Source organism: Oryx dammah, unplaced genomic scaffold, assembly GCF_014754425.2.
Source record: "Oryx dammah isolate SB20612 unplaced genomic scaffold, SCBI_Odam_1.1 HiC_scaffold_27, whole genome shotgun sequence".
NCBI classification, from domain to species: Eukaryota; Metazoa; Chordata; class Mammalia; order Artiodactyla; family Bovidae; genus Oryx; species Oryx dammah.
In genome coordinates, this window is record NW_024070211.1 from 15981395 (window position 1) to 16002818 (window position 21424).

Sequence of the window (21424 nt, forward strand, 5' to 3'; positions counted from 1 at the left end):
CTGTGCTTTTTGTGTCAAGTCTAAGAACTCTTTTGAAGTGTAGAAGCATATGTGTTCAGTTGTGTCTGATTCTTTGCAACCCCAAGTACTGAAACCTGCCAGGCTCCTCTGTCCATGAGATTTCCCAGGGAAGAGTACGGAAGTGGGTTGCCATTTCCTTCTCCAGGGGATCTTCCTGAACCAGGGATCAAACCCGTGTCTCCTGCATTGGCAGGTGGATTCTTTTACCACCGAGCCACCAGGGAAGTGGCAAAGTAGAAGTCATCCCTTTACTAACCTTCTATCATGCAAGTATTCTATACACTTATCTGTGAGTTTTATAGTTTATAATGAAGCCCATTTTCAGTTAATTTTTGCCTAAAGCATGAGGTTTTTTAGGTCAAGGATCATTCACTTGTATATATATGCTCAATTCCTCCAACAAACATCATTTGCTGGAAGGCTATCTTTCCTCCATTGAATTGCTTCTGATCCTCTGTCAAAAATTAATTGGGCATATTTGTGTGGAACTAATCCTGAGCTTTCTATTCTGTTTCGTATATCGATGTGCCTATCACCCATAGGTTTTTTGTAGATGATTTTTATCAAGCTAAGAATGTTCTTTTCTTTGTCTAGTTTGCTGACAGCTTTTGGTATGAATGTGTGTTGAATTTTTTCCAAAAGCCTTTTCTGTAATAGTTGATGGGATCTTACAATTTCACATTTTTGTTTATTCTGTTGACATGATAAATTACATGTATTGATTTTTAACAATGGTTTTTAAAGTTTTTTATTTATTTATATTTTTTTGCCTGTGCTGGGTCTTCATTGCGGCCCAAACTTTTCTCGAGTTGTGGCATGCAGGCTTCTCATTGCTGTGAACACGAGCCCTAGAACATAGGTTTCAGCAGTTGCAGTAAAAGGGTTCAGTAGCTGTGGTTCCCGGGTTCTAGAGCACACGCTCAATAGTTGAGGTGCATAGGTTTAGCTGCTCCGTGGCACGTGGGATCCTCCCAGACCAGGGATTGAACCCATGTCTCCTGCATTGGCAGGCAGATTCTTTACCACTGAGCCAGCAGGGAAGCCCTTAATAATAATTTTATTGAGATATAATTCACACTCCCTAAAATTCACTCTTTAAAATATACAATTCAAGCTTTGTACAGCTGTAGTACTGCAACCAGTGAGGTTTATTCAAGGCATAATTACTGCTAATTGGAAATAAATCACATGGACACTTCAGAGTTACATAATCATTTCCCTTACCTACCCTCATAATATTTTCATCACCCAAAACAGAAACTCCATGCCCATTAGCATTGACTCCACATCCCCCCTTCCCTGTACCCCCTAGCCACCACTATATGACTTTCTTATCTGCAGTATACCATGCGACCTTTTCTGTCTGGTTCCTTTAGCTTGGCGTTATGTCTTCAGGTTTCCTCCATGTTGCAGCATGTATCTGTACTTCATTTCTTTTTGAGGCCAAAAAATATTCCAATGAATGAATGCACCACATAGTGTTAACCCGTTTACAGCTGACAGGCATTTAAGTTGTTTCCATCTTTTGGCTATTAAGGAGATGCTGTTATGAACATCCATCCACATTTAAGTTTTTGGGTGGATATGTTTCTAATTCTTTAACAGTCAAATTTATAGCTTATTACCTCTATGTTTAACCCTTTGAGGAACTGCCAAACAGTTTTCCAAAGTGGCTACATCATTTTGCATTCACACCAGCAATCTGTGAGGATTTCAATTTCTCTGCACCCTCATTAACACCTGTTATCTGTATTTTTGACCACAGCTATCCTAGTTAATCTGTTCTTTCCTGTGATCACTTTTCCTTTGTCTGACCAAAGGTGACGAAGATTTGCTCTTACACAAATCTGGTGTCAGAAGCAAAGCGATGCTGCATGCAAGTACCGAGAGCAGAAGACACACGGAGGAATGTGCTTTTCCTTACAGGGCATGCAAAGTTTACTGAGTCTGCGGGCTTGTCTTTGGCCAAATTTGGGAAGTTATCAACCATTATTAGCTGGGTATAGGCCTAGTTCCCCACTAAGCCCCACTGCCATCAGGAATAGGAAAAGCTAAAGTCTGGTGTACACTACTTTGTCACTATAATTTGGGGGCAGAAGCTCAAATCCCTGTTGACACAAGGAGAGAGTAGCAGGTAAGTGTTAAATATCCCTCTCTCACCACGTTGTTTATGCTGGCAGAAGGCAGAGGCTCAGCTTGCCCTGAGCTCCACTGACACCAGGCAAGGATGTTATGGTGAGTGGCCCTGACCAATAGTCTCTTTGCTGCCAGGCAGGAATGGAGGCTCATCTCATCACTGGAAGCTGCTGATAGTGCTCTCAGGGGACAGTGGGAAAATGCTTCCTTTTACTGGACAGCGGACAGGTCAGCTCCACTCTCGGTTCTGTCGGTTCTACCCATGCGGGGGAAACAGAATAGTCTGCTTCCACTGGATGGGAACAGGTGAGCTCCCTGCTTGGCCCCAGTGACACTACTGCAGTTAGGGAATTGGAGCATGCCTGCTTCCACTTAGGAGGGGAAGGAGGAACGGCTTCATGCTTAGTTTCACTGACACCACTCTGGCAGGGGAATTAGAGCACTGCCAACCACTTCTCCTGGGCAGGGGAGGGAAGATTAGGCCCCTGCTCAGATCTGCAGACATCTCCCTAAGCAGGAATCAGCGTCACCTGCAATGTGGCAGGCAGAATGGAAGATTAAGTCCCTGCGTGGCTCCACTGACATCACCAAGTGGGGCGGAGGGAGGGAGCAACTGGAGCGCTGCGGCATGACGTCATGAGGTACGGTGGGGCGGGGTGCAGACTGTTCGGGCTGTGCCCAGGCCCACAGAAACCACGGTGGGTGTGTGTGTCTTTCCCACTGGCGTCTGGTTGGAGTATGGTGAGCACTGCTAAAAAGCTTTTCTGTTTTAGACCACCCTTTTCTTTGTCTTTTGGCTAGAACAGAAAGATTTCTCTTGGAGATGGCTTTTCCTGTGCTTTTTGGCCATTCCAGGTTGGCAGTCTCCACAGTACCCTATTTAGGATATGTAGGAGACAATAAGAAAACCAGGGGATCACTGGCATGCTGGCCCTCGAGTCCTGAGACCCCCTAGGCAATCCACCTTCTCTTCCCCTCCTTTCAGAATCTTCCTATGCGTATTTGTTGTGTTATGCCCCATGTTTATAGTTGTTAACACAAACAGCCAGGAAGAATGTGTTTACTCCATCTTTGTCAGAAATAGAAGTTGTGCCTTATTTTATTACAGTAATTTTAACACTTTACTCTTTAGTGTTAAAATCAGATAGGAAAACATCTTAACAACTTCTTTTTTAAAGGCACTGGACTGTGTTTTATCTATATTTTTGCCTAGGAATATCAAAAAGAAATAGGAATGATTCCTATTCTTGCTTAAAAACACATTCAGTTCAGTTCTGAATACATTAACACAGTCTGCAAACTTCTATATAAAACTCTTTTTGTCTTTTTCTCCCTTATCTTATACATATATGATTTATTATATACCAATTAGTTTCTAGAAACAGAAAGGCGAGTAACATCTAGTCCTTGTTCTTGAGGACACTGCTCTCCATCAGAGACAGAGAGCTGTACACAGGTAAATTAGAAATACAGTATGGCAAGTGTTATAACATAGGTATGAACAAATGGTCAAGGGAAAGAAGAACAGGGCATGACTAATACTTCCAGAGTGAGATGTCAAACGATTCACAGTAGTGAAGATGGGTCCTGAAAAATGGATGAAACGCAGTACAGGGCAAGGCGAGATACAGAACTACCACGGAGTGAAACGTTTGGGGAAAGATGAAGGGTTAAGTATAGAACAAGATATTGCATAGAAAGCTAAGAAATTTATCCCCCTCTTTTCCTATTATCAATAAAGTTGTTAATTTCACTCCACTGATATAGATGTCAAGCTGTCCAACATTTCTAAATGTTCAGAATGATTTGCCCATACAATTATTTACTTCTCATGGCCCTCATTTTCAAATTCTTTCTCTTCTCTCTGTTATCTTCAGTGCGGGTTTGCTTCTTTCTCAACACCTTCTGCTGGAAGTTGCCTCCTTTTAGCCCCGTCCCTGGCATTGAAGAGTGAAGAGATCTGAGAATGAGAGCACTGGGACTGGCAGAGTATGGGCCTCTCCATACAAGCTTTAGTAACTGGTGAAGTGGTTAAAATGAACCTTTTCCTAATTCCAGAAATTAACCAGAGGCCTATAAAAATCTGATGTACATTTATTCAAGAGAAATAGATGAATTTCAATTAGAACAGTGAGCTCTGTACGGTTTTTACTTGCCTTATTCCCATGGCCCTCTCCCCAGCTCTGAGGTAGCCTTGAAAACGAACAGCTTTCTAATTCTGGTGAAAACCAACAGCCTAGCAGCCACTGGAGGGGACAGAACAAGTTCAGAAGCTCACCAAAATCTGCGTTCTTGTCATTATGGGAGTTGTCTGGCAGTTCCCTGAAAAACCCCATTCATGTTACTTTGACCTGACTCATATCTAACTGCTATGCAAAAAGCCTTATAGCCTCAGAGGTGCTTGCTAAAAACAGTCAGCAGCAATTATTTAACATCACAGATTTCTGAGATAGCAAGAACAGCTGGAAAATAAAGCTAACCAAAAAAGTTAAAGGACTCCCCAGGGGTCTTTGCAAAGACTTGACATACTCCTAGGGGTTGAGACAGCTGCATACATGCGTAAGGCTGTGTACATGCCAAGAGACACCAGAAAAGGACTTAAGCTCTCACCTCTGGTTGACCTTGAAGCTCTGCACAGCAGGCAGTGAAGACTAAGGCAGAGCTGTAAAGTGCACGTCTGAACACTGGAGGTATGACCCTATCAATACATGCACAGAGGCTCTCAGCAAAGGCTAGGAGACTATTGGTTCAAAGCATTTAACAAATCTCTGTTCATTCATTAGCTGACCATTAAGCTAGCAAAGCAAAAATTTTAGTGACTTCACACAACAAAGAATACAGACTCTACACAATTAGAATTAGTTCAGTGAAGTCACAAAGGGCAATAAAAACAGTAACAATAACAAACCTTAGGGAGATAGGGAGGTGATTTTCAGAGTTCACACATTAGTTCAGTTCAGTCACTCAGTCGTGTCCGACTCTTTGCGAACCCATGAACTACAACATGTCAGGCCTCCCTATCCATCACCAACTCCCAGAGTCTACCCAAACCCATGTCCATTGAGTCAGTGATGCCATCCAACCATCTCATCCTCTGCTGTCCCCTTCTCCTCCTGCCCTCAATCTTTCCCAGCATCAGGGTCTTTTCAAATGAGTCAACTCTTCGCATCAGGTGGCCAAAGTACTGGCGTTTCAGCTTCAACATCAGTCCTTCCAATGAACACCCAGGACTGATCTCCTTTAGGATGAACTGGTTGGATCTCCTTGCAATCCAAGGGACTCTCAAGAGTCTTCTCCAACATCACAGTTCAAAGCATCAATTCTTCAACGCTCAGCTTTCTTTATAGTCCAACTCTCACATCCATCCATGACCACTGGAAAAACCATAGCCTTGACTAGATGGATCTTTGTTGACAAAGCAACATCTCTGCTTTTTAGTATGCTGTCTAGGTTGGTCATAACTTTCCTTCCAAGGAGTAAGCGTCTTTTAATTTCATGGCTGCAATCACCATCTGCAGTGATTTTGGAGCCCAAAAAAACAAAGTCAGCCACTGTTTCCACTGTTTCCCCATCTACTTGCCATGAAGTGATGGGACCGGATGCCATGATCTTAGTTTTCTGAATCTTGAGCTTTAAACCAACTTTTTCACTCTCCTCTTTCACTTTCATCAAGAGGCTCATTAGTTCCTCTTCACTTTCTGCCATAAGGGTAGTGTCATCTGCATATGTGAGGTTATTGATTTCTCTCCCAGCAGTCTTGATTCCAATTTGTGCTTCTTCCAGACCAGCGTTTCTCATGATGTACTCTGCATATAAGTAAGCAGGGTGACAATATACAGCCTTGACATACTCCTTTTCCTATTTGGAACCAGTCTGTTGTTCAGGTCCAGTTCTGTTGTTTCCTGGCCTGCATACAGGTTTCTCAAGAGGCAGGTCAGGTGGTCTGGTATTCCCATCTCTTTCAGAATTTTCCACAGTTTGTTGTGATCCACACAGTCAAAGGCTTTGGCATAGTCAATAAAGCAGAAATAGATGTTTTATGGAACTTTCTTTCTCGTTTGTCAATGATCCAGCGAATGTTGGCAATTTGATCTCTGGTTCCTCTGCCTTTTCTAAAACCAGCTTGAACATCTGGAACTTCACGATTCACGTATTGCTGAAGCCTGACTTGGAGAATTTTGAGCGTTACTTTACTAGTGTGTGAGATGAGTGCAATTGTGCAGTAGTTTGAGCATTCTTTGGCATTGCCTTTCTTTGGGATTGGAATCAAAACTGACCTTTTCCAGTCCTGTGGCCACTGCTGAGTTTTCCAAATTTGCTGGCATATTGAGTGCAGCATTTTCACAGCATCATCTTTTAGGATTTGAAATAGCTCAACTGGAATTCCATCATCTCCACTAGCTTTGTTCGTAGTGATGCTTTCTAAGGCCCACTTGACTTCACATTCCAGGGTGTCTGGCTCTAGGTGAGTGTGAGTGATCACACCTTCGTGATTATCTAGTTCGTGAAGATCTTTTTTGTACAGTTCTTCTGGGTATTCTTACCGCCTCTTCTTAATATCTTCTGCTTCTGTTAGATCCATACCATTTCTGTCCTTTATTGAGCCCATTTTTGCATGAAATGTTCCCCTGGTATCTCTGATTTTATTGAGGAGATCTCTAATCTTTCCCATTCTATTGTTTTCCTCTATTTCTTTGCATTGATTGCTGAGGAAGGCTTTCTTATCTCTGCTCGCTATTCTTTGGAACTCTGTGTTCATATGAGTATATCTTTCTTTTTCTCCTTTGCCTTTGGCTTCTCTTCTTTTCACAGCTATTTGTAAGGCTTCCTCAGACAGCCACTTTGCTTTTTTGCATTTCTTTTTCTTGGGGATCGTCTTGATTCCTGTCTCCTGTACAATGTTATGAACCTCCGTCCACAGTTCATTGGGCACTCTGTCTATCAGATCTAGTCCCTTAAATCTATTTTTCACTTATATCATTTAAAATGGAAGAGATATAGCTATACCTTTTTGATATAGATACACATGCAAACAATAATCAAAAAGAGCAGAGTACCTAAACTAATAGCAAAATAGATTTCAAGATAAAAACTGTTACTAGAGACAAAAAGGACAGTTTATAATGATAATAGAATCAATCCATCCAGTGAATGTTATCAGCAAGATACTGTCAAAGAGCTACTATTCCATACCTGTATGAATCGCTATAATTGCAAATACAGATAACAAGTATTGGTGAAAACATGGAGCAATTAGGACACTCACAGACTGCTAGTAGGAATGTAAAGCTGTGCAGTCACTTTGGAAAAAAGTTTGAGTTACTCAGAAAGTTAAATATAAAGTGACAACAAGAACCAGCAATTCCTCTCCTAGGTATACACTCAAAAGAATTGAAAACATAGGTCCACACAAAAATCTGTACAAATATTCACAGCAGCATTATTTATAACCATTAGAAACTAGAAACACCACCCCCCAAAAAAACTAGAAACACCCTAAATGTCCATCAACAAATGGGTAAGCAAAATTTGGTATATCTATACAGTGGAATACTATTCAGCCATAAAAAGGGTTGAAATATTGACATATGCTACAGGACAGGTGAACCTTGAAAACATTATGCCAAGTAAAAGAAGCCAGATACAAAGGCCACTTACTACATGAATCTACTTATATGAAATGTCCAGAATAGGGAAATTCATAGAGACAGAATGTAGATTAACGGTTGCTAGGAGTTAGGGTGGAGAGGGAACAGGAACCAACTGCCAGTAAGTCTAGGATTTCTTTTGCAAGGGGTAAAAGTATTCTGAAATTAGTGGTGATGGTTGCATAATTTTAAGAATGTCCAAGAAATTGTCGAATTGTACATTAAAAAGATGAATTTTATGGTATTTGAATATCTCAATATAAAAAACATTTCAGAGACTTTGCCACTCTGACATTTAATTATCCCTAAATCCTACTAGTTTACTCTAAAGCCTCAGCCACCCACATAAAAATAAGTTTTTTTTAATCATTACAGTATAACTTCCAAACAAATTTTATGTATTTAGAATGTATAGAAATTAATCATCTTTCCTATGCATTCATATTTGCAAAATGGTACAAAATTATTTCTGACTATAAGTTCAAATACTGTCTTCTCTGTCAACAGGCATTTTTCTACCTGTTCAGATAAAATCTACTAATCTTTGGCTATTTATTTTCTTTGAGATTTAGTGCTACTTATCAATATAAATTTTATGTTAACAAACTACTCAAGTACTTATAGTTAAGAATATCCACTTGTGGATCTACTTTCAGACCCATTCATCTTTGTTACTATCTATGAGTTTCATGTATTTTCATAAACAGTGAGTTAGGATTTATATGAAGGGAATAGCATTGCTGTTTCAAATGACAATGACAGCTTCCTCCAGGCTTCCTGGTGGTTTAGACGGTACAGGGTCTACCTGCAATGCAGGAGACCCAGGTTCAATCCCCTGGGTCAGGAAGATGCCCTGGAGAAGGAAAAGGCAATCCACTCTGGTATTCTCACCTGGGAAATTCCACGGACAGAGGAGCCTAGCAGGCTACAGTCCATGGGGTTGCAACAGTTGGAGACAACTAAGCAGCTAACACAATTAAACTTTGCTTCCCACCAGGCAAGAAAAGAAGGGGTTCCCTTGGCAATGGAAGAGCTGAGAGTGCTTTAAAGCACAGTTCTTGAATTCCTTCTGTTGCCCACAGTGAAGCACAGTCAATATTTGTCAGATAAATGTGGCAGATAATCACCAGTGGAATACCACTTTCTTTCAAATCCAAGAATTTCGCTCTGAATAATTCAGAAAGGACATCCCAAACACAGTCACACACCATTAGACCTATTACGTTGTGAAATATTTAGTTTAGCAATTTCATAGTGTATACTAAGGAACACTAGTTTCATGAGATGATCCACAAAAAAAAATATTGTAAGAAATGTATTAACCCAGTGTTTTCCAAAACAGGATGGCCACGGAATCTTTTCTCTCCATAGCACATACTAAAATCCCAAAGAACTTGCAGCCTACCAACACCTTTTGGAAAACCTAACTTGGTCAAATAATCCATTTTACCAAAGATGAAACTTCAGTTTCATCTGTGCTCACTGTTTCCCCAAATGTGACTGATTTTCCCAAGGTCACCCAGCTAGTCCCCGACTTCCAGTGCTCCTTCTGTGCTGCCACACTCCCTCACCAGAGGGACCTTTTCTAAATGGCAATTTAATCAGACTGGACTTCCTGATAAACAGCAAGATCATTAGTCGTTTAATGTTAGTTATGTTTGAAAGCTTTCCCACAAGAGGCTTGACCTGAAAGAGGTTAGTATTGTATATCTCCCCTTTCAAGTTGCTATTTCAAGGTTGGTTTTACCTGGAGTGAGAGGAAATTTCTGTCTATCTGGAACAGTTCCATCCTGAAGATATTTCAATATTTCTCACCACAACACCCTTTCTGTGCTCAGTATTTTTAGCTCATTGTTTTCTATTTTGGCAGCTGAGAAGGTGCAGTTTGTAATTTTACCTCCAGCTTCATATTTCTTCTTAAAAGTGAATACAATGTCCTGTTTATAATAATAAAATCACTAGTTGGCAGAACGACATTAAATGGAAAAAAAAAAAAAGGGAAAGCAATTGGAAAATTTAGAGCAAGCAATTTTAAGTGCCAAGTTTTGCATTTGTAATGGTCCAGTGGAGGTCACTGGGCTTCCTTTTTATTGAGAGAATAGTAAAGAAATAGATATCCACAAGTTCTGCTGTGAAAAACTATAGAAATCACCTCCACTTCAAGGAAGCTCATGGTTTTACTGAAAAGTGACATGATCCAAACTTCTACAATACTACTGAAGTATAAAAATCAGTTTAGCATGGTATTTTCCCCCTCCAATAATTTAGGTTTTCACTTTCTACTTTAATTAAGCTTTTAAGCTTCAGTTTCAGTTTAGCAACAAACGAAGCCAAACAATATGAATGAAATTGGAAATAATTGGAGCCAGTCTCAGAAATAACCTTGGGGTTTCTTGGGCTTCTGGTGCAACCCCTTTAAGCAGTTTCCTTGGATATATTCTCCTCCTGATCCCCAAAGGCTTGCAGTATTGGTGTTGCTTTTTTTTTTTTTTAACCTCAAATGCCCTGCTAAGGAGAGCTGCAGGTTAGGCCATACAAGCACCAATTCTCCAGAGACTGAAGCCCAGGGTCCAGAAAAATGGTGCTCCCAATCAGAAGGGCCAGATTCCTCCTAGGAGTTCACACCAGCCTTCCTTCTTGAAAATTGCTAACCAACCATTTTTCTTTTCAAAATAAACACTATTTCTCTCAACTTCAGTTTGCAAAATATTACCCCAATTCCACTGGACTAAAAAACTGGAATTTTACTGACATAATTGGATTATGAGGTTTAAAGATTGATGGAACTTTTCTGTTCCAAATATAATTGTTCAAATACCAAACCTAAACGGGTATGTAGAAGTCCTTACGTAGCTAGAGCCAGGGCAACATCACAGGCTCCACAGCAGCGCGGCCCAGCAGAGGGGGTCAAGAAGCCATCAAAACCATAGGAGTTGCGAGCCCTGTTTCAGTAGATCTGGGAGGCTTAAGGGAACACCCCACCCTGTCTGCAGCCACAGCCTGCCACTAAACTGAAGACTGCTTAGTCACTCTAGTTCTAGAAATGCCTGCTCATTTCTCAGATCTCAGCTCCAGCACCAATGACACTGGCAGTTTGTTCATACGGATATGGTAGGACTTGCCATTCTCTGCTGTAATTTATCTGAGTGTAAATCTGCCTTCCTGCGAACAGGAAAGTCATGAAGAACAAGGGCTGGGCCTCACCTGCCTTTGCATTTCCGGTGACTGATTTAGTATACTTGGTATATATTATATGTACACATGTATTATATATATATATACTATATATAAACACAAGAGGCTTCCCTCATAGCTCAGTTGGTAAAGAGTCTGTGTGCAATGCAGGAGACCCGGGTTTGATTCCTGGGTCGGCAAGATACCCTGGAGAAAGAAATGGCAAACCACTCCAGTACTCTTGCCTGGAGAATCCCATGGACAGAGGAGCCTGGTGGGCTACAGTCCATGGAGTCGCAAGAGTCAAACACAATTTAGCGACTAAACTGCCATAAAGAGAAGAAGAGAGGAAAAGGAAAAAAGTTTGATTTAGGAGTTTACAGAATATGTATTATTTATTCATAGCATGTTTCTTAGGGTATATTAGGATTCATTCCTAGTTCTTTTGACTTTCCTAGAAAAATACTGGCAAAACCTCTTTGAGGGCACTGAACCTCTGAGCAGAAGAAATAACAGTATTATAAATTCTTGTACCAAGTATCTCTCTTCCATTATAATTCCATATTTGACTATTGCTCCAAGACAGAGTTCCACAAGAACAGAAACCATTATCTACTTTTACTCATGTTGAATTTCTACTGCCCGTGGATGGTGTTCAATAAATATTTGTTGATAGAAAAGTGAAATAAATTTATTACAAGACCAATCAAAGAGAGGACAAGGTAATCAGATCCAAACGCTTCAGCATACTAAGTACTTCTCTATTTTTTATTGTAAAAAAATAAGAAATTATTTACTGTGGCTATATAAACACATGAATTAACCCTGGCATACTTACAAGATGTGTGGATCAGGTGGTAAATGAGGTGACCCTCAGGTGTTCCAGAACACAAAAGGCAATGATACTGGCACGTTTGTTGGTTCTTTTATTTTCAGCCAACTATGAACAGTGGGTAACTACACATGCCCAGTACCATGGATTTATGGTTTTAGCAAAGTTAATCCTTACAAAATAGGTACGTGGCTAAAAAAAGACTGTTGCAAAGATCCAGATTGAAGATAATATTAAACTAATAATAGTAATAGCACTAATACCATGAAAATAGCAAAGTTGACATTTTCTTCTGCTCCTAACATGAATTTATCATCAGCCACATTATGATTTCAAAACAATAACTGTCAATCATATGTTCCCTAGCAGATACTTGGAAAAAAAAATACACTTAATCTGTCCCTTCAAGTAAACGTGATCTTTTAACAATGATTTTTAAAAGTTATTGCTTTTTGAAAGCAAAATAAAACAAGAAACTCAAGTTTTTAATATAAAATTCTAAAAATGGATGTTTTGAAATGTTTCATTATTACACAATTTGGGGACCTAAAATGACCTAATATTATAAGCTACCAAACTGCTCATATCTGTACACTTAAATTTTCTCATGTAATTTTATAACTAGTTTTTAAAGATGCCAACTGAAAAATAATTGAAGATAATGAAACCATTTTTAAAAACTCTAAAAATGTAGCACCTTTCAATTTGCCCACAAGAAAGGACCGACATCATGAAAGGTAGAAGTCTATTAGATGGATTTCAAAACGAATCTCAATATGATCAGTGAATAGGATTGAAAAATGAGTATCATGATTTAGTGAGTTCAGCTCATTTCTTCCTAAGATATGAGGCATCTTTTTCAGTTATGATAACCATTAAAACCAAAACTAAGTATCAAAATATAAAAAACTTACACTCAGACCTTTGTATTTCCATATTACAAGTTGCTCAAGCAAAATAAAAAAATAAAATATTCAATCACATTGCTTTCACCAAAAGATTAATGATAATATGAACATCTTTCTCTACCGTTTTAAAGTAAAATAAAATACATTAAAATTTGTTTCATTCTTATTTTTCCACTTTTATGTATGTTAATAACACATAATAAATTAGCGAAGTAGTACATACACTTGTAATTTTAGAATACAGGCACAGAAGTTACAGGAAATGCATGTCCAACAAAGTTTAGAGGTTACCACTTTAGGCATCACAAGCAGGTGAAAGATTTTAAGCCAAAGGAGTAAAAACAAAAGAATAAGATTTGAATTTTAGAAAAATAATTCTAGAGGATAATGGACAGGTAAAAACCTCCTGGAAGTTAAAGTGTTTTTTTTTTTTTAAAAAAAAAAACAACCCTGTTACTGACACAAAGAACAAACTTTTGGACTCAGTGGGAGAAGGCAAGGGTGGGATGATTTCAGAGAATAGTATTGAAACATGTGTATTACCATATGTAAAACAGATGACCATTGCAAGTTCAATGCATGAAGCAGGGCACCCAAAACTGGTGTTCTGGGACAATCCACAGGGATAGGTGGGGAAGGGAGGTGGGAGGGGGGTTCAGAGCAGGGGGACACGTGTATACCTGTAACAATTCATGCTGATGCATGGCAAAACCATCACAATACTGTTAAGTAATTATCCTCCAAGTAAAATAAATAAACAAATAATTTAAAAAAGATAGTGATAGGCAAAAATGATATTTACAAAAGTGAAAAAAAAATCCCTGTTACTATGCTAACAGCAGAGAGCATTCCACAGGCTCCCTGAATCTTTGGATCCTTTTGCAGGACACATAGGTATATTTTAACAGAATAACATGAATTGAAGGCTTTAACAGAAGCAGAGCAAGACCTCCTAGTCTGTGGTCTAACCCGGAAGGTAACAGAGGCCAAAGAAAAAGGTAATGTGGGGCCATGAGAGGGAATTGAGCAGTACTGGCTGTGGGGACTATTGGCATGACTTATCATTTACCTGCACACTAGGAGTCAGGCTTGGAAAGATTGAGCACCTCTCTCTTCTGATATTTCCATTCATAATTTTAAAAAGTTATAAAGGTTACTTGTTTAAATAACCTGAATAACAGAGCAATTTATAAAATGAAAAGTAAAATATTGCCTCCATACCTCCTACCACTTCACTGAGTCCATGCACAATAATCACACATGCACAATCGGCAGATTGATGTGTTTCCTTCCAGGACTCTTTTTTTTTAAATATATATATACTTTTATGTATACATGTATATTATACATAAACATTTACATAGTTTTTATATAATTTGACTATTAAAAACTAGGCTCATATTCTTACTGTTCTGAAACTTGCTTCTTTCACTTTGCAATATATGATGGCCATTCTTTTAGGAAAGACCACATGGGTCTAGCTTCTTTTTTACAGTGGCAGAGAATGCTAGCTTATTGATATGACATAGGTTATGTAACCATTCCTTTACTAGTGGACATCAGCAGTGTCACTTTTACAATAAGGTAGCAACAAACATTCATGTACATGTACCCTAATATACTTCCTTGAATAGCATGAATTGAAAGGGTAGGTACATTTAAAATGTCGATAGCTACAGAGGATTAGCTCTACTAACTTACACTTAAAACAAGAAAATTCAGTCATCCATTTTATCTTTTTCTTATTAATTTTTTAATAGATTCCTAGATTTAGGAAAAGATCTCAGAAAATAAGTCCCTCCATTTATGTATGAGAATATGAAGGTTCAGAGAGAATAATAAGATTATGGCCTCAGTATCCCAAAATCCTTGACAAGATAACTGACCAGAAGCAGTTCTATGAACAATGGTTACTGCTGAAAGCTGACTTCAAATATAATGTGTGTTCCATCTGAGCCACTAACAAGTAGGAAAGGGAACCATCAACTCCTTTTCCTTGCCTACCCTTGGCAAGAAAAGGAAAAAAAAAAAAAGAAGTAAATTCCTAAAAGATACAAAAGCAAGAGGGAGCTGGAAAGGAGGATTCTCAAACTAGGTGGAGTAATGGGCACCACAAGCTTAAGGTATCATAAGTTCAGCTACATGAAGTGAGCAAATGTGGTGGTGGAAAAGACTCTGACACGGGATGACCTTAGCAAAAAACCTTCCACGGCCTCAGTGGGTTGTATGAAAAGTTTCTTGGTTCTGAATATCTCCATGTGGCATCCAAAATGAATGCCAGCACTGAAACCAAATTCTGAAGAGAAATATCAGAAAAGAACTAACATCCCACAATGAAGAAACATCTTCAAAGAAGATGTTGTTAAAAAAAATACCACAAAAGTACTTTCCAACAAATTCCAGACCTAAAAGTAAAGCTTTAAAGTGAAGCTCCAAGCACAGAAGTCTTGAATCCTTTGCTCTGTGCCTGAAGAGGCCCATATAAAGGAGGGCACTTCTAACAAGATAACACTGTCTTTATTGGACCAGACCTATGGGGCTTAGCAATGAGAAAAGAAGGTGGCAACTGTACCCATTGAAATTAGAATGGTCTAGAAGAAGAGTCAGCACACATTTTCAATAAAGGGCTAGACAGCAAATATCTTAGGCTTTGCAGGCCATATGGCCTCTGTTGCAACTATTCAACCCTGCTATTGTATTGCAAAAAAACAGCCAAAGACAATATATAATCAAATAAGCATGGCTAAGTTTCAGCACAACTTTATGAATGCTGAAATTTGAATTTTATATAATTTTCATAAAAAATTATTGTTTCAAATTTTTTCAACCATGAAAAAATATAAAAACCATTCTTAGCTCACAAGTGCCTGCAAGTGAGCTCAGTCACGTCTGACTCTTTGCAGCTCCATTGGCTGTAGCTTACCAGGATCCTCTGTCCATGGGATTTCCCAGGCAAGAATACTGGAGTGGGTTGCCATTTCCTTCTCCAGGGGATCTTCCCAACCCAGGGTTGGATCCCACTTCTCTGGTGTCTCCTGCATTGGCAGGTGGATTGTTTACCACTGAGCCACCTAGGAAGCCTTCTTAGCTCAAGGCTGTGAGTAAACAGGCAATAGGCTAGGTTTAGCTCACAAGGCATCACTGGCCAACCTCTGGTACAGAGCACTTGAGTTCAGTTGTACGGAACTTGAGTGTTGGTGGAAAGATGGCAACACTTGAGGCCAGCTCCTCAGAAAGTTAAGTCAGAAGACAGAAAGGTAGAAAACGTGTCGTTCTTTAAAGGGGTTCAGATATTTACCTTAAATCTCTTCTCCTGCTGAGTTCCTCTGGTGGAATTGTCCAAGGCAGGCCTTGAGGGAGGCATTCTAAAACTTCTGAAGAGAAATCAGAGAAATCCACACCATATTCTGTAAGTATCCCTTCTGTTTCAGGCTCAATTTCACCAGCCTGCCCAAGACTCTTCGCCAGCTGCCTGTGTACGGGACAGACAGGAAAGATTGTGTTAGTAATGGAACGCGGGCAACCTGTCTCCTCTCTTAAGTTAAGGTTGTCTTTCAGACTCTCCTGCCCCTGCCCCAGCAGGAACACCATCACCAGTGGATGAACAGGGGGCCAAGCTGAAGAGCTTAGGATACTCTTGTCTTGTTAACACCGTGATTACAGTGTACTGTTGCCTTTCCTCAGGAATGCTGACCCACAGAGAAGGGCCAGACAACCCTCTGTGTGACTCCTGCCGTTGTTCTTCATGGAGAAGTGAAAGCTTTTGTCAATTACTTCTCTTGTAAACACCTTTAGAGACAATTCTGATCAACCCAGTTTGCTGTTAAATCACTAGTTTCACACTGACTATACCTTACGTCATGCTCACTAGATCAGATCTGATGTTTTCGTTTATTTCACAATTCTACTAATTTTTGCCTTAATGGTTTAAGACGTTTTGTCTGAACACAAAAGCTATATATATTCACTTTAGAGAAGTTATTAATAGAAAAGATGAAATACAACAAGAAGAAAACTGAAATTATCTTTAATCCAGTCACCCAGCAAATGATCATTCACATTTTAGCGTCCTGGTCCATTAAAAATAAGACTCTATTGAACAGGACAGTCCTGTCACTGAGTAGGGTTCCATCTTTTAGAAGGCTGATTTTACTCTTTATCTGTAGGTCATCTACACATACATCAAAACTGATAACTCTCCATTCTTGTAAATACTGGCATGCCACATACAGCCAAGTCTAAAGTTAAGTGGTGAATGCTGATAGTCAATAGGAAATACGACATGAGTCTTAAATCAGCTGCCTTCGTTGAGAGTGTTGAGGAGACCAGAGTTGGCTACCTCCTCCACTGCATAGGTCTATTCATCCACCAGGGTGACCCAGGAACCTACCTTCAGTAATTCCTGCAAGGAGTTTAGCTCTGGTGTTAGGGCCTTCTCTGAGACCATTTGATTTCTTTGAAGAAGATTCCGTTTCCTTATATAAGGGTAGACGCCTGGCTACTAGAGTTCATAGGTACACAGTGGTACAGGAGGACTGGGGACGTGGCTGCCTTATATGCAGATTTTTAACAAATGTTCGGCCTCAATACTGGAACGTGGCAGTGGTGGTAGAACGGTTGGCCCCACTTCTCATGTGCCAGCCAAGAGAGAGCAGCCCACTGCTGATACATACACCTGCCCACCAGCACAGGCTTGAGGCAGCCTGTGGGCATTTCACACACAATGGTGGCTCAGACCAGTGCCTTCTTCTCAAAGGTAGGTGGTGATTTCCCACAAATCACATCAAAAAGCCAAAGACAGCAAAAATACATGGGAAAAAAATGAAAGAAAGCTATCTGGTTGATCCACAAATATATGAAAATTAAACAACCCATGGGTTAAGGAAGAAATAAAAAGAGAATTAGAAAATATTTTGAACTGAATGAAATACAATATATCAATATTTGTGAGATGCAGCTAAAGTAGTGCTTTGAGGAAATTTTACAGCATTAAATGTTCATATTACAAAAGAAGAAATGTGTCAGTGAACTAAACTTCTATCTTGAAAAACTGAAAAAGAAAACCAAATTAGATCCCAGGTAAGCAGAAGGAAGGAAATAATAAAGAAATAAAAATCAATGACTAGAAAATTAATAAACAATAAAGAAAACCAATAAAATCAAAAGCTGATTCTTTGAAAAGAAAATAAAATAGGTTAGTTTCTGGTGAGACTGATCAAGAAAAATAAGGAATAAGTTACCAATGTCAGGAATGAGAGAGGGACCATTATTATAGATCTTTTGAGCATTAAAATAATAATAAGGGAATTATAAATGACTTTAGGCCAATAAGTCAAATAACTTGGATGAAATGGATAAATTCCATGAAAGACACACACTGCCTAAGACTAGTCAAGGAGATACCAACACTATATATCCCTTCATCTACTAAAGAAACCAAATTCATAGTTTAAAATGTTTCCACAAAGACAAAATGCAGGCCCAAATGGTTTCACTGGATAATGCTTCCAAGTCTTTACAAAAGAATTAATACTCATTTCACACAAACTCTTTCAGAATATAGAATAGGACGGAACACTTCCTAACTAGTTTTATGAAGCCAGAATTACTCTGATACCAAAATGAGGCAAAAGATTCATGAGATCAATATCCCTCATGAAAAACAGACTTAAAATTCTTATGAAATATTAGCAAACAGTTCAGCAATATATAAAAGGGCCAAATAATTCAAGATCTGTCTGACATTCAAAAATTTAATCTATTTAATTACTCAGCTAGTAAACAATGAAAAAACACATACAATCATCTCAACAGAATAAAAAAAATTTTTGACAAAATTCAACATCTATTCATGATCAAAACACTCAACAAATGAGTAATGAACAGGAACATCCTCAATTTAACAGCGAAAGTCTAAATGCTTTCCTCAAGATCAGGAAGAAAACAAGTTCACTCTCTTTTGTTCAGTTGGTACTGTTCACCAATAGTACCAAACAATGGTATCAAAAGTCCCAGTGAGAACCATAAAGCAAGAAAATGAAGAAAAGGAATGCAAATTAGAAAGACTTCCACACTGCGAGTAAGTGGGCCAAAGGAGTATAATTCCCATTACAGAAATGAGCAGCCTCCTACTTAGACTCTGCTTCAGCTCAAGGCTTTGAATGGGAAGAGAGTGACACAAAGACAAAGGGGTGCTTAGGATTCATTCATGGTGGCTACAGGGCTGCCAGTGAAAGCAGTGCTGGCAGCAGTGCCCAGTGGCAATGCTGTCTTGCCAGTGGTAAGAACCACTGCCATCGTGGCCAAACTAACCCTGATAAAAGACAATGGCTAGACCTTGTTCTTGGCTTTCCAGGTTGGCCTTTGTTCCTTCCCATAATTTTCTCAGGACGTTCAAGACTCTCACTGTTACTATGAACCCTTCAATATCCCTCTAATAAATTCCTTTTTCAACCACAGTTCTTTTCTCCTGTTTTGCAACCAAGGATCCAGATAGTTAAAAACTCAGGTCTCACTAATTTTCAAAATGACAACATTATTATCTGTGTATTATCTGTTTATTATCCTCATTCACTAGAATGAAGTTCCTGTTGAGGATCTGGGAAACCTGTTGTCAACGCCTTTTAAGTTTAAAGGACATTTTGGAGACTGATTAGTATTTTGAAAATCAAGTGGGACATGAGTTAAGTCCAACCCACTTAAAGAATTAATTATTCTCAAAGTTCCTAAGGTTCTGTTCTCTACACCCATTTCCTAATACGAACATGTTTGTCTGGTTCTTGGTGTAAGCATGAGAAACTAACTCTGGTTTGAAAAGAAATTTTTTGGAAAGATACCAAAAGCTCACAGAAACAGTGAGAGATGTGGAAAACCTGAAAAGAGGATAGAAACAAAAGAATTATGTGCTCAACCTCTAAAGTCTTAATTTCAGGCTAAGATGGAAACTCAGTGACTTCCTATGTATATCAAAAAAGTTTTCTGAGTCTATTGCAGCTTCCAGGCTAAGACAGCAAACAAACAAAAATCAAGGGTGATAAATCACTACCATCATTAAATTCAGAGTCTCACTAAGTCTCTTACATGAAAAGTAGGAATACATCAGAAAGAGTAAGTAAGCCTCAAGAGAACTAAACCATATATATTTATCGATATATGTATATATACATATGTTATATGATATATATTTCATATATATATATATATGAAATACAAGATTAGGAAATACAAGATACAGGAAGATGCAGAAAGGTCTGAATACCTTGGATGCCTAGTTCCAACTGACCTTTCATTGTCACGAATCATAAGTGGACTCTGGTAGTATATCCATTCTAAGGGATGGTCTCTGAAAAGACAGTGGAGCAGAAACTTCCTCCCTGCAGGTAGAACTTGAAGCAATACATCCATGGTCTACTTTGGCTGAGGAAAGATGGCCTGATGGGCAGTGGCTACAAGTTTAGCCAGATGGATAGGGACCTGAAAGAAGAAAGATTGGAGGACTGGTGACAAAGACATCTGAGGGACAGACATGGAGAAATGGGCCTAGAGCATAGCTACTTGTGTTCCATGAGAATGCTCAGCATAAGATTCTCACTGTGGGGGCAAGATGATCTCCCTTGAAAATGTCAACCAACCCCCTTCCCCAGGCACTGCAGTGTTTGCTCAACTGGCATCAGAACAAAGTACCTGGTAGCAGGAAATGAGCTCCACACATGAGCTTCCTCTCACCAATGCCAACCAGGCCACCACACTTGCTGCTAAGTCACTTCAGTCATGTCCAACTCTGTGTGACCCCATGGACAGCAGCCCACCAGGCTCCCCCGTCCCTGGGATTCTCCAGGCAAGAACACTGGAGTGGGTTGCCATTTCCTTCTCCAATGCGTGAAAAGTGAAAAGTGGAAGGGAAGTCGCTCAGTTGTGTCCAACTCTGAGCCTCTAATACAGAACCATGGCAGGAGGACCCACCAACCTGGTGAAGGCAGATGAAGTTTGTTGAGCTCTCCTCTGATGGAGAGGGCAATAATCTTTCTCCATTAAAAGAAACACTAATTCTGGATTTGGCTTGACTGTCTTCATTTGTTCTACCCACTCTGCTTATATAAGCATCATAATCCATAGATTTATCAAATACTGTTCAAGCTTATTATGTTATCTCATTCAATATTTTGTAGTCAAGAATTTCTGCCTCAACTAAGACCAGACACAGTGAAAAAATATTTTCTAAAAAAACTATTTGCAATTCAAGTCAGCTGAGCGATGATTCAGAAATAAGGTAGCAAGTAATGATGTAAAGAAGATAATCATATATTGAGACGCATGAAATTACCAATATATTTGACCATGTTTTGCCTAGAAAACACAATTTCACATGATTCTCCCCATAGTATTAAAAACTATGTAAAATAATTAACCATACATATAATCCAACAGCATACACAGTTTCTGGGAGAAGCATAAACAACAAAGCAGATCTTATAGCATTTATTAGAGAATATGAAAAGAAACACATTCTGATACGTGGTAAGAGTCTCAGTTTTTGGGAGGCCGCCTTAAAACACAGTGGCCATCCTATTCCTACTTGGTGAGGTTGCAGTGGTCAAAACTGATTATCTTATGCTTGTAATGGAGGGCTTAAATGCCTGAACAGAAGGCATTTTGTAATATTCAACTTTAAAAATATAACACTAAAATCTAAGAACTCATTATTT

The 21424-nt window shown here is 39.1% G+C and overlaps 1 protein-coding gene across 5 annotated transcripts in view; it reads right to left on the reverse strand.

The window, feature by feature from the left end:
- DIS3L2 (DIS3 like 3'-5' exoribonuclease 2) overlaps positions 1-21424 on the reverse strand; it is a 362916-nt gene that overhangs the window by 178027 nt on the left and 163465 nt on the right. For 4 of the 5 annotated variants that reach the window (XR_005718935.1, XM_040228111.1, XM_040228112.1 and 1 more), the window contains exon 9: positions 16018-16191. Coding sequence is in view for 3 of the 5 variants with exons in the window: in XM_040228111.1 (XP_040084045.1) it covers positions 16018-16191 (174 nt within the window). In the remaining 2 variants the exon portion in view is untranslated. Of the gene's footprint in view, positions 1-16017; positions 16192-20001; positions 20193-21424 lie in introns of those variants that run through there. The other variant, XR_005718936.1, reaches the window with a different exon arrangement.